The sequence below is a fragment of the Phoenix dactylifera genome, chromosome 7, assembly GCF_009389715.1.
Source record: "Phoenix dactylifera cultivar Barhee BC4 chromosome 7, palm_55x_up_171113_PBpolish2nd_filt_p, whole genome shotgun sequence".
Lineage (NCBI taxonomy): Eukaryota > Viridiplantae > Streptophyta > Magnoliopsida > Arecales > Arecaceae > Phoenix > Phoenix dactylifera.
The window spans coordinates 7,523,503-7,541,324 of NC_052398.1; the positions used below are offsets into that span (position 1 = coordinate 7,523,503).

Genomic DNA, 17,822 nt, shown 5'->3' on the forward strand with positions numbered 1-17,822 from the left:
ACCAGGGGTGCACACAGATTTACAATACCACTAGTAAAAGTGACAAGACAGAATCAAGCTGTCGGTGAACCCATCATTTGTTGACTATGCACAAAAGGTGTCGGTGAAGTGATTTCTTCACGGGTGTACTATCCAGAGCTTGACGTGATCACTGTCTTTCCTTTCTCTGTTTGTGGGACAGATTTTACTGCTCCCTTTTGTCCAGGTCTTCTGGTAAGAATTGTTTGCCATACTTCTTCCATTGGAGTAGGGGTATTCTGAACTTCTAGATCTTCATTTGGATCTTGGGCTTCTCCTGCTAAACATTCATAAGGATTATTTGTATTCTCAGGAGTATTTGATGAAGATTGTTGGGACGAGGCAGATTTCATGGATTTATCATCAAATGCCTCAAAAAATTCCCTCTTAATTCTTTCCAGGCATTTTGCCTTTACCTCTTCTTCAGATATATTAGGATATCTCCTGCTTAATGTATGTTTCATGGACATAAATAAGTTATCATCATTGGTACTGGATTGTTGAGGAGATCCAAATATTTTTTTCTCCTTATAGACCTGAATATTCTCTTTGATGAAAATTAGATCCTAATAATTAGATCCTAATAGATAACATAAATAAGTGTTATCTATTTTAGTGATTGGCATGATATCATTAAGGAAAGGAGTTCCTAGAATGATATCTTGTGTTAAGTTTTTTATTAAAATAAAAGATGTTTCAATACAAACATCTTGATTGCAAATGTGTGCTTTTGGTATTTTATACTTAATTGATAACTTATTTCCTCCAGCTGCAGTTAGTGTCTGTACTGTTTTTTGGAAATAAGTTGTTGGGATAAGTCCTTCTTGGATGCAGTTCATATCTGCACCACTATCTATTAATGCCTTAGCATTTTCTAATACAAAATCCTTATTGATTACTAAGTTTATCTTTATATACCATTTTTGGTATGTTATTTGATTCAATATGTTTAAGTATTCAGGAAGATCATTTGGTTCCTGAGTTTCTGGAAAAGATATCTGAGTCTCTTTTTTTTCATTTTCTAGGCTAGATATTCTAACATTGAATTCCTTATTTTCATGTTTTAACATAGATATTTCTATTTTTAATTGGTTTATCTCATATTTCAAGTCTTGTAAGGAAGCAGGTTTTTCTTTTATTCTAGAATGATTAAATCTATTCATTACTTCCTGAAATTGATATCCTTTATTGGGTAATATCAACTTTGATGATTCCCTGTTATTTGGGTTCTTCTCTATTAAAAATTCTAGTAGCTGTCTTTTGACATTATGATCAGTAACCTGATCTATGATCTTTAATATTTCCTCCTGACTATTTGTCAGTACATTTAATGATTTCATTCCCACCAAAGATTTCCAATAATCTTTGTTATATTGAACTATATTACATTGACATTCTTTTCCTGATCTTATTTGTTCTTCTGCTGATGAAGATATAACTTCATTGATCTCATCTTCCGATGAACTTGAATAGTTACTATCTTCTTCTGAAGATGAATTTATCATAAGTTTCAATAACTGATTTTTCAGATTTTCATCTACTTCTAAGGAATCAATTTTCCTTCTCATTGAACATCGATTAGCATAATGTCCAAATCTACCACACCTATAACATTTAGGATCTTCTTTAATAATCCTTTTTTTCTTCTTTTTCTTAACAGCCTGTTTTTCTTGCTGTTGTTGTTTTTTCTTAAAGTACCTTCTTTGTTTATATGCTTTATACTCTTTACGAGGTGTTTTGTGTACGTATTTTTTGTACTTTCTTTTCTTTTTCTTAGATCCTTCTGGTTTTTCTTGCATGTCATATGCAAACTGGTGACAGAAATCACCTAATTTGTGTTTTTCTGTTTGTGATTGTTTCTTAATTTGTTTTTTAAGCTTTAGATCATTGCATATATTTAAACCTTCTTGAACACATACTCCTATGATTTGCCCATAAGTGTAGTGGTCATAGTTGATGTTTATTCCACCTTGTCTATCTCTTAAAGTCTTTTTGACTCTTGCAGCAAATAAATATGGTAATCCATCTATAAATTTAGATTTCCATAATTCAGTATTAGGATCACCTACTTGGAATACTCTAGTCATAAAGGTATCTTTATACCATCTAAAATGTGTTAAAGTTGGACATTTTAGGTTAAGTAATAGAGTTCTCATTGAATCTCCATCTTTTAATTCTAATCCTACAAAGTGTTGGATTATGGTAACACACAGTGTATATACTGCATCTTGTTCAGTGTCTATTCCTGGAGTGCCACTGCTGGTTGGCCTATCTGGCTCTACTTTTATAGTTTTTATATGTCCCAAAATTTCATTCTTTTGGTTTTCATTTAAATATCCCTGCCACCATCCTTTTAACTGACCTATAAACCCTGCTATTATAAATTTAACAATTTCATGATCAGTGTTTCCATTTTGCTGGCAGATTGTTGAATACATCATTATTCTATGTATTACATCTAAGATTTGTTTATCAGACATTCCATCTATGTTCCATTCATAGATGTGTTTTCCAGAATAAGAATTCTGATATGGTTCTCTTTCTTCATGTAGTACATCTAATGGAGAAGGCCTTTTATAGTAGTATTTTTCTAGTGGTCTAGGCTCATACTTAATAGGATTAACATTTAATTCATTCATTTGTTCTTCAAATTTTTCTAAGTCTAGAATATTTTCTTCTGATAATTCTTCATCTGAATTTATTTGAAGATTTTGTTCAATCATATTGCATAAGTCTTCCGAACTACTTTCATTTGTGTGTTCGCTATCAGGGTTAGTCCTAGAATTTCTATTGACTACTCCTATGTGAAATCCTTTTAGTCTTTCTTCAAGGACTTTGATAAATTCTGCATTTGGTTTTTGTAATTTAAAGTTTTTTACTTCTGGTGGAGGCTGAATAACCGGAGTCATTGGTTCCTTATTTTTCTCAGGGTTTTCCTTTAATTTTTTTAGAATCTGGATGTCTCTTTCCATATTCTTTTGTATTTCATTTAATTTTTTCTCTAGCTGCAATAATTCTGTTCCTATGCAATGTAAGTATGCATTTGTATAATTTTGTGCTCTAATAAGAGTATTTAATTCTCTTATTGTAACATGTGAATGTTCCATCTTACTTAAGTTGGAATAAGCCATTGCTTCAGTTGACTGAAGTTTTAACATTTGTTGCGGAGGAAAAGGTGAATTTATTATTTCATCCTGTATAGTTGTCCATGTTTTCTGGAGAACCGCGATTTCTTGGTTTTTCTCATTTGCATAAAATTTTAAAAACCAAGGGATAAAATATTCTATCTTTTGATAGTATTCTAATTCCTCATAATATTTATTTTTGTAATATACTAATTCTAATGGAGAAAATTTTCCCAAATACCATACTCTAAATAGTTTATTCCTTTCTGACTGAAACTCTTCATTGAGTTTTCTTCTTATATAACTTCCTTGGGTGTAATCCATTAAATATGAAAGCTCATTTCCGATCGAGTAGGAGATTCCTTACTCTTATAGATTCCATAAGGAATACTATTCTTACTTATATTTATTTCTTCTACTACATTTGTTTCATCAATTTTTGTTTTAGAAGTTGAAGGTCTTGTATACCCATCAAAACTTCTACTTGACATTGATCTTCCTATCTCAGGAATTTTTACTTTTCTCTTGGAGTTATCAAACATGATCTCTACCGATCCATCTGTCATTTGTATGATTTGGTCTATATTTTCATTTATTACTGGTTGAGTTGGAATTACTTCTTCCAATGACCAGGATTCTGGAAAGTTTATTTCATTCCATGAGATTAACCTATTTGTGGCTATCCTAGTTGTTTGTAGGTTTGTATAGACTAGAGTCGTATGACCCTTTTGAGTATCTATTATACTTTTGGGTGCTAAGGTGTTTAATACTTTAAAATGAAGTCTATAGCTTATTGCTATCACTTCAGACCCTGGAATAAAATTATAACCAGATGTCATTATATTTAATTTTAAAGCTTCATAAAGATTTTGATCTGTCAAAGATAGACTAAGGTTGGGGACACAGTTAAAATATACTGGTCCATGGCACAGACTAGTTTCTACTACTGCCGCTAAAGATTCTTTAAATAAATTACATCTTCCATCTCTGATAGTTGACATTAAACTAGTATTATTTCCTAATAAGGTTAACGGTTTAAAAGCTACTTGAATCATTCCTATATGTAGGAATTGGTACTTTTTCTTGTATTTTTCAATATCCTCTTTTCTTAATAATTTAAGGGTTTGAGGTGTTCCATCTATCTGGAACGTTTGTTCAATCGTTTTTATTATCATTTTTGAACTAAAATCCCACATACCTATATGATAAATTTCATTAGGTGATACTTTTGGAATTGTCCAATTATTAATATCATCCATTGATTTTGGATATTCAATTAGCTGAGCATTTTTCACAAGATGATTAATGTATGGAAGGGGTTTCCATAATTTTAGCAGAATGGCAGATAGGAGTTATGGATATATAATATTATTGATCTTAGATCTCTTTATCTTATGCTTTCTTCTATAATCATTAGACTTTGAATTATTTATCCTATCACAGGACTTTGTCTTCTAAATCTTATCAATCTTGCTAAGTTTCATACCATATCTGAGTTTTGGTCTATAAGTCCCTCACGGATGCGGCCTAAACACCCTAACTCGCCATCCCGGCATCAACGGGTACAAATGGCCTTCCTACGGACCATCACTCAACTATGATATTAACCCAGCATGAGACTAAATTATAAGACATGTAAAATAACTAAAGTCTAATAATTATGGAAAAGCATATGATAAAGAGTTCTAGGGTCTGAATATTATACCTCCATATGCTCCTTCCACCAACAGCTTAGCCAGCCATTCTGGCTATGCTCAGTTCCCTACCTAAGTAAGGTTGGCTTACCGAGACTTTTCCCCGGCGCTTATGTCTCGGCCTATTACCCTTACTATAGATAGTTGCCTACAGATTACCGACCCGAGGTACTACCAGTAGCCTCCCTCTTGGGTTCGGGGCTAATGAACTGAGAATGCCAAACTTGGCTCTGATACCAAATGATCTTCCTGAATACTTAAACATATTGAATCAAATAACATACCAAAAATGGTATATAAAGATAAACTTAGTAATCAATAAGGATTTTGTATTAGAAAATGCTAAGGCATTAGTAGATAGTGGTGCAGATATGAACTGCATCCAAGAAGGACTTATCCCAACAACTTATTTCCGAAAAACAGTACAGACACTAACTGCAGCTGGAGGAAATAAGTTATCAATTAAGTATAAAATACCAAAAGCACACATTTGCAATCAAGATGTTTGTATTGAAACATCTTTTATTTTAATAAAAAACTTAACACAAGATATCATTCTAGGAACTCCTTTCCTTAATGATATCATGCCAATCACTAAAATAGATAACACTGGAATCTATGCAGAAAACCAAGGAAAGAAGCTAATATTTCCATTTATAACAGACCCGCATACTAAAATGATAAATGAAATCAAGGACATCCTTATGAAAAAGGAAAATCAATTAAACTTTCTAAAGGAGGAAGTGGACCTTTATAATATAGAAGAAAAATTGAAAGATCCTTATAATCAAAATAGGATCAAAATGATAGAAAAGCAATTCAAAAATGAAATTTGCGATGAATTACCCAATGCTTTTTGGAATAGAAAAAGTCATCAGGTCAGTCTACCTTATGAAGAATCCTTTACGGAACAAGATATTCCCACTAAGGCTAGGCCAACACAAATGAATCAAGAATATCTCAAACTATGCAAAAAAGAGATAGAAACACTTCTCAATAGAAGGCTAATAAGAAAATCTTCTTCTCCTTGGAGTTGTACTGCTTTTTATGTCAATAAAAATGCAGAAAAGGAAAGAGGAAATCCGAGGTTAGTAATTAATTACAAACCTTTGAATAAAGTACTAAAATGGATAAGGTATCCCTTACCAAATAAAAAAGATTTGTTAGATAGATTAAATAAGGCAACTATCTTTTCAAAATTTGACCTAAAATCAGGTTATTGGCAAATTCAGATCAAAGAATCAGATAGATACAAAACTGCTTTTACAGTACCATTTGGTCATTATGAATGGAACGTAATGCCCTTTGGATTAAAAAATGCACCCTCTGAATTTCAGAGAATTATGCATGAAATTTTCCATGACATATCATACATAATTGTGTATATAGATGATGTCTTAATATTTTCTCAAACATTTGAAGATCACATCAAACATCTAACATTTTAAGATGGTAGCCCATAAAAATGGATTAGTTATATCCGAAAAGAAAATGAGCTTATTTCAAACCAAGATAAGGTTCTTAGGACACTATATTTCTCAAGGGAAGATAATTCCTATTGAAAGAAGTATTGAATTTGCATCTAAATTTCCAGATGAAATAATTGATGTTAAACAACTTCAAAGATTTTTAGGAAGTTTGAACTACATATCTGATTATTACAAGAATCTAGCAGAAGATACTGCTCTTTTGTATAAAAGGCTTAACAAAAGACCGGTTCCTTGGAGTGATTTGCATACCGAACAGGTAAGAAAAATCAAGTCAAAGGTAAAAAGTTTACCTTGCTTAGCACTAGCTAATCCTAATTGGTTTAAAATTGTCGAAACTGATGCATCTGATATCGGATATGGAGGAATCTTAAAGCAATTAGATCCTAATAATGGCAAAGAAATCCTTGTCAGGTTTGTCTCTGGAAAATGGAATCCTACTCAAAGTAAGTATTCTACTATTAAGAAAGAGATGCTTTCCATAGTTAAATGTATTTTAAAATTTCAGAGCGATCTACTAAATCAACAATTTTTGTTGAGGATAGACTGCACAGCAGCAAAGCAGATCATAGAGAAAGATATAAAAAATTTGGTATCCAAGCAAATTTTTGCTGGATGGCAGGCACAATTGTCTGTTTTTGATTTTAATATTGAATATATTAAATCAAAAGAGAATTCTCTTCCAGATTTCTTAACACGTGAATTTTTACAGGGATGATTCCTCTCAGAGGAACATATGCTCGGGGAAGAAATTCTTCTCGAGGAATCAGGGGACGCAGTGCCAATGCACTTCCCATGAATACAGCTAATTTTCTGTTTCATAGACAGCCAGAAAGGGTACCACAAATGGTGGACCTAGCAACCTACTTGGGGCAACAAAAACAAAAGCAGGTTGAACAGCAAAATGCTGCAAGAGAAAATCTCTCTTCTTCATCATCATCAAAGCCAACAATGAAAGAGGTGCTTCAAGAAAGTACTATTGACACCTCATTCTTGCAAAATAATTGCGAGACCATTATAATGTACCTGGGTCCAAGTGACATTGAGCAAATGGAAGACCCATGGTGCATTCGTCAAAAATATTTTGACGAGCAAGGATATCCTTCAATGGACGACAAGGACAGACAGATAATGGAGAAATTATTGCTCCTTACTGAATCTGTGGAAATTAATCATAATTTCCATAATAATAATATAACTAATTATATCAACTATAGTAAATGTACTATTTGCAGGATCATGCAGCCACAAGAATGGGGACTGGATCCCAACAGGCCAATCATGATAACCAAATATGGTTATGAAATCATGGCAACATACTGGGACTACGTCGAGGCTTTCACTAACCTATTTTTCTATGAAAATCCCAAGAGAAAACACTCTTGGTTTCTGCAGGTACATCCTGATGTTCTGGCCAAACCCGTTCCGGGTTGGTTCAACAAATGGTGGACATTCTTCGGCCCTGACATAAGAATATTACCTAAAGAATTACTCAGTCTTTTTGAAGAATGGGTGGATACACATCCAGTCATTAATAAAATGACCGATGATCAAATTTGTACTGCTACCTGTCCTATGATGTATTTCATAGAGAACAAGATTCCATGGATCTGGAAATGGACCTTATCTACCGGATTTGACTCCAACAATATTCCAATTTTAAAGAGAAATGCTCTCTACAAATGGTGGGTCGGAATGCCCAACGACAAATTAGATGGTATAATAACTACCATCAAAGAGAATATTCAGGTCTATAAGGAGAAAAAAATATTTGGATCTCCTCAACAATCCAGTACCAATGATGATAACTTATTTATGTCCATGAAACATACATTAAGCAGGAGATATCCTAATATATCTGAAGAAGAGGTAAAGGCAAAATGCCTGGAAAGAATCAAGAGGGAATTTTTTGAGGCATTTGATGATAAATCCATGAAATCTGCCTCGTCCCAACAATCTTCATCAAATACTCCTGAGAATACAAATAATCCTTATGAATGTTTAGCAGGAGAAGCCCAAGATCCAAATGAAGATCTAGAAGTTCAGAATACCCCTACTCCAATGGAAGAAGTATGGCAAACAATTCTTACCAGAAGACCTGGACAAAAGGGAGCAGTAAAATCTGTCCCACAAACAGAGAAAGGAAAGACAGTGGTCACGTCAAGCTCTGGATAGTACACCCGTGAAGAAATCACTTCACCGACACCTTTTGTGCATAGTGAACAAATGATGGGTTCACCGACAGCTTGATTCTGTCTTGTCACTTTTACTAGTGGTATTGTAAATCTGTGTGCACCCCTGGTATTGTAAATCTGTGTGCACCCCTGGTTTTGTAAATCTATGTGCACCCCTAGTTTTGTAAATCCGTGTGCACCCATGGTTTTGTAAGAATAGTTTCTGAGTTATTTCCTCTATAAAAGCCATCCTTGGGGTATGTCCAAGGCAGGCGAAAAATATGGAATGAAGCACTTTTTCCTTAGATCTTCTGTGTTTTCATCCTCCTTCCGCAACTGAGTTTATTTCTTAGTTCTGTCTCCAAATGAAGATCTAGAAGTTCAGAATACCCCTACTCCAATGGAAGAAGTATGGCAAACAATTCTTACCAGAAGACCTGGACAAAAGGGAGCAGTAAAATCTGTCCCACAAACAGAGAAAGGAAAGACAGTGGTCACGTCAAGCTCTGGATAGTACACCCGTGAAGAAATCACTTCACCGACACCTTTTGTGCATAGTGAACAAATGATGGGTTCACCGACAGCTTGATTCTGTCTTGTCACTTTTACTAGTGGTATTGTAAATCTGTGTGCACCCCTGGTATTGTAAATCTGTGTGCACCCCTGGTTTTGTAAATCTGTGTGCACCCCTAGTTTTGTAAATCCGTGTGCACCCATGGTTTTGTAAGAATAGTTTCTGAGTTATTTCCTCTATAAAAGCCATCCTTGGGGTATGTCCAAGGCAGGCGAAAAATATGGAATGAAGCACTTTTTCCTTAGATCTTCTGTGTTTTCATCCTCCTTCTTCCGCAACTGAGTTTATTTCTTAGTTCTGTCTCCCCGAATTGGTATTAGAGCCAAGTTTGGCATTCTCAGTTCATTAGCCCCGAACCCAAGAGGGAGGCTACTGGTAGTACCTCGGGTCGGTAATCTGTAGGCAACTATCTATAGTAAGGGTAATAGACCGAGACATAAGCGCCGGGGAAAAGTCTCGGTAAGCCAACCTTACTTAGGTAGGGAACTGAGCATAGCCAGAATGGCTGGCTAAGCTGTTGGTGGAAGGAGCATATGGAGGTATAATATTCAGACCCTAGAACTCTTTATCATATGCTTTTCCATAATTATTAGACTTTAGTTATTTTACATGTCTTATAATCTAGTCTCATGCTGGGTTAATATCATAGTTGAGTGATGGTCCGTAGGAAGGCCATTTGTACCCGTTGATGCCGGGATGGCGAGTTAGGGTGTTTAGGCCGCATCCGTGAGGGACTTATAGACCAAAACTCAGATATGGTATGAAACTTAGCAAGATTGATAAGATTTAGAAGACAAAGTCCTGTGATAGGATAAATAATTCAAAGTCTAATGATTATAGAAGAAAGCATAAGATAAAGAGATCTAAGATCAATAATATTATATATCCATATCTCCTATCTGCCATTCTGCTAAAATTATGAAAACCCCTTCCATACATAAACAAGATAATCATCTTGTGAAAAATGCTCAGCTAATTGAATATCCAAAATCAATGGATGATATTAATAATTGGACAATTCCAAAAGTATCACCTAATGAAATTTATCATATAGGTATGTGGGATTTTAGTTCAAAAATGATAATAAAAACGATTGAACAAACGTTCCAGACAGATGGAACACCTCAAACCCTTAAATTATTAAGAAAAGAGGATATTGAAAAATACAAGAAAAAGTACCAATTCCTACATATAGGAATGATTCAAGTAGCTTTTAAACCGTTAACCTTATTAGGAAATAATACTAGTTTAATGTCAACTATCAGAGATGGAAGATGTAATTTATTTAAAGAATCTTTGGCGGCAGTAGTAGAAACTAGTCTGTGCCATGGACCAGTATATTTTAACTGTGTCCCCAACCTTAGTCTATCTTTGACAGATCAAAATCTTTATGAAGCTTTAAAATTAAATATAATGACATCTGGTTATAATTTTATTCCAGGGTCTGAAGTGATAGCAATAAGCTATAGACTTCATTTTAAAGTATTAAACACCTTAGCACCCAAAAGTATAATAGATACTCAAAAGGGTCATACGACTCTAGTCTATACAAACCTACAAACAACTAGGATAGCCACAAATAGGTTAATCTCATGGAATGAAATAAACTTTCCAGAATCCTGGTCATTGGAAGAAGTAATTCCAACTCAACCAGTAATAAATGAAAATATAGACCAAATCATACAAATGACAGATGGATCGGTAGAGATCATGTTTGATAACTCCAAGAGAAAAGTAAAAATTCCTGAGATAGGAAGATCAATGTCAAGTAGAAGTTTTGATGGGTATACAAGACCTTCAACTTCTAAAACAAAAATTGATGAAACAAATGTAGTAGAAGAAATAAATATAAGTAAGAATAGTATTCCTTATGGAATCTATAAGAGTAAGGAATCTCCTACTCGATCGGAAATGAGCTTTCATATTTAATGGATTACACCCAAGGAAGTTATATAAGAAGAAAACTCAATGAAGAGTTTCAGTCAGAAAGGAATAAACTATTTAGAGTATGGTATTTGGGAAAATTTTCTCCATTAGAATTAGTATATTACAAAAATAAATATTATGAGGAATTAGAATACTATCAAAAGATAGAATATTTTACCCCTTGGTTTTTAAAATTTTATGCAAATGAGAAAAACCAAGAAATCGCGGTTCTCCAGAAAACATGGACAACTATACAGGATGAAATAATAAATTCACCTTTTCCTCCGCAACAAATGTTAAAACTTCAGTCAACTGAAGCAATGGCTTATTCCAACTTAAGTAAGATGGAATATTCACATGTTACAATAAGAGAATTAAATACTCTTATTAGAGCACAAAATTATACAAATGCATACTTACATTGCATAGGAACAGAATTATTGCAGCTAGAGAAAAAATTAAATGAAATACAAAAGAATATGGAAAGAGACATCCAGATTCTAAAAAAATTAAAGGAAAACCCTGAGAAAAATAAGGAACCAATGACTCCGGTTATTCAGCCTCCACCAGAAGTAAAAAACTTTAAATTACAAAAACCAAATGCAGAATTTATCAAAGTCCTTGAAGAAAGACTAAAAGGATTTCACATAGGAGTAGTCAATAGAAATTCTAGGACTAACCCTGATAGCGAACAGACAAATGAAAGTAGTTCGGAAGACTTATGCAATATGATTGAACAAAATCTTCAAATAAATTCAGATGAAGAATTATCAGAAGAAAATATTCTAGACTTAGAAAAATTTGAAGAACAAATGAATGAATTAAATGTTAATCCTATTAAGTATGAGCCTAGACCACTAGAAAAATACTACTATAAAAGGCCTTCTCCATTAGATGTACTACATGAAGAAAGAGAACCATATCAGAATTCTTATTCTGGAAAACACATCTATGAATGGAACATAGATGGAATGTCTGATAAACAAATCTTAGATGTAATACATAGAATAATGATGTATTCAACAATCTGCCAGCAAAATGGAAACACTGATCATGAAATTGTTAAATTTATAATAGCAGGGTTTATAGGTCAGTTAAAAGGATGGTGGCAGGGATATTTAAATGAAAACCAAAAGAATGAAATTTTGGGACATATAAAAACTATAAAAGTAGGGCCAGATAGGCCAACCAGCAGTGGCACTCCAGGAATAGACACTGAACAAGATGCAGTATATACACTGTGTGTTACCATAATCCAACACTTTGTAGGATTAGAATTAAAAGATGGAGATTCAATGAGAACTCTATTACTTAACCTAAAATGTCCAACTTTAACACATTTTAGATGGTATAAAGATACCTTTATGACTAGAGTATTCCAAGTAGGTGATCCTAATACTGAATTATGGAAATCTAAATTTATAGATGGATTACCATATTTATTTGCTGCAAGAGTCAAAAAGACTTTAAGAGATAGACAAGGTGGAATAAACATCAACTATGACCACTAAGAGAACATTATAAGATGTAAGCACACTATGCTCTTTCCACAAGAGAAGATAACAAAGCATGGAGACTTCACGAACAACCATCAAAAAGCGATGATGCAAAACCACAATCAACTCTTGGAATGGCAGGAAATCAAGGCAACATGAAAGCTTCAAAACAACCAACTTGGAGCTACAACAGAGCTAAAGGGAGTATTTAGCTATGATATTTGATGAAATATTTTGTATCTGGACGGGAGGAGGAGCTAGAATGGTGCACCAATGTGTCTGATGAATAAATGATATGACCTGAAATTAACTCTCTCTAGACATATTTATATATCCAAAAAAGTCCAGACTGCATGATCAGCAGCCTCTCAGATACCAAGGGAAGTTTCTACATTAGACTTACCACCCATGTAATCAACGATGAGCATTTGCTAGATATCCAAATTCCTGGATATGATATAGAAATAGTAGATAGGTTTCCAACCAATGTAATCAATATTATATGGATTTATCTGCAGCACCTGCCCCATCCCCTGCCAACGATAGATCTGATTGTATGGGTATGTATGTGCACGCAGTCCAAAGAGGTGGTCATGATTCAGAATTTGGTTTTAGTAAGTTGAGGTGGACACACTTATTTAAACAGTGAAACCAGACTCTAGAAGCCCATACAATGGATAATGAAGAAAATCACAAGTCACCAATTATACATATTTATGCAGTATTACCTGTTCCTCCAAATTCTGTATTTTTTCATCTCTCGATCTAACTGCTGCTTGCTCCCTGAAAATGCAGTTGGTTAGGATCATGAGCAGTTTAAAATATGATGAAAAACCAATAGTTAGATATGATGAAATAAAGCCAATATCAAGGTTTCATAGTTAAAATATGATGCAATAAAGCAGTCTTCATTCAGCATCTTCCTGTGTCAATTAAGCATCCTGATAAAACTAAAATTCCAAATGACAATTTAAAAATCATTACACTATACATATATTAGTTTAAGGCATATAAAACAATATCAGTTAGACCAGAAAAAATGCAGGGAATATGAAGCACTATAGAACTGAGCACATGTGAGAAATCATCAATTAGATTGTAGCTTAGACAGCTCCACCAAAATGTCACCCTAACCTATACAAGCTTGAATGCTATCTAGGCTAGACCTGAGCATTTTTTGGGTTGGGCCAAATCCAGGCCAGCCCTAAGAATAATATGCCGGACAAAGAATATGCATAAAATATACAAGTTGATAAATTAATGATTCTTTTACTTTTATCATAATGCCAAATAACAATTTCGAGTACACTATGCTGCCATATGCATCTATCAGTTGGGACCAAGTGGCTAATATGCTGGATAAAGAATAAGCATACAATATGCAAGTTGATATAGTTAAGATTTTTACTTTTATCATAACGCTAAATAATAATTTTGAGTAAACTATGTTGCCATAGCATGCATCAACACTAAAAGAAAGTAGTCTGTCTTTTTTTTCATGTTGTATCAAATTTTCATATATATATATTCCTTTGAAGACATTTGATGTTTTCTATATTTTTTCCTAGTTTGTCAGTTTGGGGGTTAATCTCCCATAATTAAATGAACCCACATTTGCCTCCTAGACACATCATTACTGTAAGTGTTTCTGAAATATCAACTTCCCCACACTTGCACCACTCCCAGTTCTGATAACTAAGGTCCATACCCTGAATGAGGGCTCAAGTCCATAAAGAAGAAGATGGTTAACTTTATGTTTTACTGATGCAATCCTCTACTCCTAGGCCCATGTAATCCCAATATTCAGCATTAACCTAGACCTAAGAAAAGAGATAGTTCCAAAGTGGAGTCCTAATTATTTAACGTTTGGGGAAAATCAAAGGTAATCCACTACGTAACACAGAATTCACCTTGACGTATTGGATATAAGGAAATAATCATTGCATGTGCATTCAAATTACACACGTTTTTTTCTAATTGGTTTGTTGGTGGATTTAACAAGTCTTCATTACATGATCACATGCACGAGTTTTTCTAGTAGGCATGTCTCATTGTAATACAACTTTAACAGGGAGACAGGGAGAAAAGAGGGAGAAGGGCAGTTACTAAAAGAGTAAATATGAACAAATGAACATATACATTAATACATGCAGAGCAAGCATGACATCAAAATGTGCTTGCAATAGATAAGGTTCGCATTTTCTTTTACATTTTCAATATCCGTATAGAAAATCAACAAGTGGCACGTGACCATCATTAAAAATGATACGGAGGGCATCATTCATTTATTAAATGTAGAAAGCAAAACAAAACCAGGCATTATATTGATTCATATTAATCATAATTTTCTTATGGATCATTTGCTGTCATGGTCTTCCATAGATTTCAAAAAGCAACTTATGTTTTTCTAAATACAAAGGTCCAAAACAGCTGCACATTTTACCTTCCTTACTGTACAAGTTCATGGTAATCAATGTGCTTCCTTCCAAAATGTCCACAATCAATGCAATTTCTTTATATTAGTATGAAAATATCTAAAGTCATTTAAGATTTGCAGCCTCATAGTGTCTAGCAGTAGTAAAATGCCAAATGGGATATCTAGCATGTTTCTTATCATACAAATGAGAGATTGTAAGAATAAAACACTACCTTTCTTCGATTTGCACAATCTTTGCTTTCCACATCTCTTGATTCTTGATAAGATTTTCATTAATCTACAAGCGTTAGAGACAACGTAATTACATTACAATACATCTCTAGACAACAAGATGCTACATATAAAGAACATCTAGGGACTAGTGATATCTAAGAAACTAAAGTTGCATCTTTCTGTACCGGGGCACCAAGGGTACTTACATCATCAAGAAACTTCTTCTCTTCAATACACTTATCAAGCTTGGACAGCAACTTCTGCAGTTTTAAACTTGCAGCTTTTTCAACAGCCTCAGAAATTTCTTTCTCGTTTTGCTCCTTGACTTCTAGCAGAAGGGATTCAAAATACTGCAGTTCCACCAAAAAGCAACTGTTAAAAAAGCACATGAGCAACCTAAAATCAATCTCACTTACCATCCATGCTAGCACATATCAATGATTGCCAATATTAACTTGCAAAATGCACATATTAAAAGAAAACTTGAAGAAGCTTGTCTCTCAGGATTCAATAGGAAAGTTAATATCAAATATTGATAATTGCCTAAAGAAAATAGCATTACATACTTTTCTCTGATTTTCCAGTTGGGATGTCAGGAGGTCATTATATTCCACAACAATCTGCAAACAATGTATAGAAACATAAATACAAGATGTGTTTAAGTAACAATTTGGAAAATGATACTGCAGCAGAAGTTCTATTTATTTAATACATTACAGCTTCGACTTTACTGTTCAAGAGAACCTCGCTGATTCCAGAATCTGCACTGCATTCACAACTTCCACACATATCATCTCCATGAGGACAGTGGAAATTCAACTCAACCAACTTTCCATCAGTTTTTGATTGTATTAGCCGATGAACATAGTTGTCCCCAACATAATCCCAGACTCGTTGAGTTTCCAGTTCAAGTGAATAGCAGTGTTGTGTTTCTTTCCAATGTCTTACAGCATGCCCATCCTTGTATCTGTGGTATATAGGAAAAATATAAAAAACATATGTAGATTATCAATACATGAAAATGGTTCACTAGTTATTTTAATGGAAAAACATTTTCCTTATAAATCATAGAAGATAATTAAGGTTTCATTACCTTCCACAGCCAATAAAACCACAGAGAACACACATCCATAGGTTCTCAGAAGTGCCACAAACAGAACAAGTTGATTTTTCAGGTTGCTGCTGGCAGTACCTGCAAACCTAGATAGGAGATTGAAGATAAGCCGCGACACTAAAAAAATTGTATAAATCATATACATCAGACAACCAACTCAAGCTTATAGATATTATGACCCCCCAAAAAAGAATGAATAGTAGGTGTTGAAAGACATTAAGACTTCATCCTTATAAAAGATTTTATCTCAACCACGACATATCTGTAGAATAGCTGAACGAGGAGTTTAGTGGTTCAAAGACAGTACTTAATCCTTGTAAAAGATATCATACCTAACCACATCACACCTATAGAATAGTAGAATGCTACGAAAATCATCTCATATAGCTTATAAAAATAAAATCTGCAAACAATGAGCAGATGGAGTGCAATTACACTTAATAATCTTGAGATTAACCTAATGGAGGCACTTTGTTCCATGAATTCAAAAAAAATGTAACTATGGAATTGACATGACTCTACAAAATGGGACTATGACATTGATATAAGTGACCATCTGCTAGTATAGTTAAAAGATTCCATTTGGAGGCTAAATGCCTAACATGATATTATGTGCGCTTTTGCATCGCTAGCATGGCAAGGGGCTAAATGCTCTCTCATAGACCTTAGTAGCCAGAATCTTCTAAGGCAACACACCCACTTTGCTTCCTAGACTCTCAAACCCGCACCCACTTCCTAAGCACTTCCTTATATAAAATGTTTCTAAAATATCCGCTTTCCTACACCCACACCTGCTTCCAATTCTAGCAACTAAGCCATATACACATTCATGTGAATATGAAAATGAATTCCTTAGACCTCATTAATGGGCTACACTGTAGCATGAGTTTAAATTGTAATAGCACCTATGACTTCATGCATCCAAGAATTGATAAGGTGGTCTTTCATAAGATATGCTTGCTGACATCATGTGTTGCATGAGGCTAGGAGGTTTTCCTTAGAAGCACCACATACTAAGCTTCATTAAGAAATTAAAGGATGTCTTTACATGAAGCAAGCACGCGAATCTTCTCAAAAAAAGTGTTTAAGTTGCCTCCAAAGTAAGTTCGTGCAATTGGAACTGGGTCATTGGGAATCAATTGGCCACATGGCCATGGTATGGATGAGAGTAAAGCAACTATGAGGATCATAACAAGGGCTTGAAATTTGTATAGTCGAATGGACATTTGTTGCAGACTAGATGATCTGAAATTCCTAATGGGATTACTTTGAGAATTTCCCATGAGATGCACAGACGAAAAAACAATGAAGGGGAAATGCAAAGAACATTCAATATAATGCCTAGTAGTTAGGGGGAAGGAGCCTGAGTCATAGAAGAGTAACCATGGCAAAAGTATGGGGTGGTATTGAGATTACTTAGGGCAAGATTAACAAGAGTCATTGGCGAGTTTGAAGAGATAAGACATCAGAATCCTCTCTGTGGAGCAAGAAAAATCAGCTCCATAATTGAAATTGAGAATTTGAACTACAACTGCATAGTATACAACAAGAAAACTCAACTCAA

The 17,822-nt window shown here is 34.1% G+C and overlaps 1 protein-coding gene across 1 annotated transcript in view; it reads right to left on the reverse strand.

Annotated features, from left to right (window-relative positions):
• The window catches only part of LOC103706462 (BRAP2 RING ZnF UBP domain-containing protein 2), a 39,074-nt gene that overhangs the window by 16,557 nt on the left and 4,695 nt on the right, over positions 1 to 17,822 (reverse strand). Inside the window, exons 6-11 of the mRNA XM_008790561.3 lie at positions 16,238 to 16,344; positions 15,862 to 16,111; positions 15,711 to 15,764; positions 15,351 to 15,494; positions 15,144 to 15,208; positions 13,223 to 13,277 (exon numbers count right to left, since the gene is read on the reverse strand). Coding sequence (XP_008788783.2) covers positions 13,223 to 13,277; positions 15,144 to 15,208; positions 15,351 to 15,494; positions 15,711 to 15,764; positions 15,862 to 16,111; positions 16,238 to 16,344 — 675 coding nt within the window. The remainder of the gene's footprint in view (positions 1 to 13,222; positions 13,278 to 15,143; positions 15,209 to 15,350; positions 15,495 to 15,710; positions 15,765 to 15,861; positions 16,112 to 16,237; positions 16,345 to 17,822) is intronic.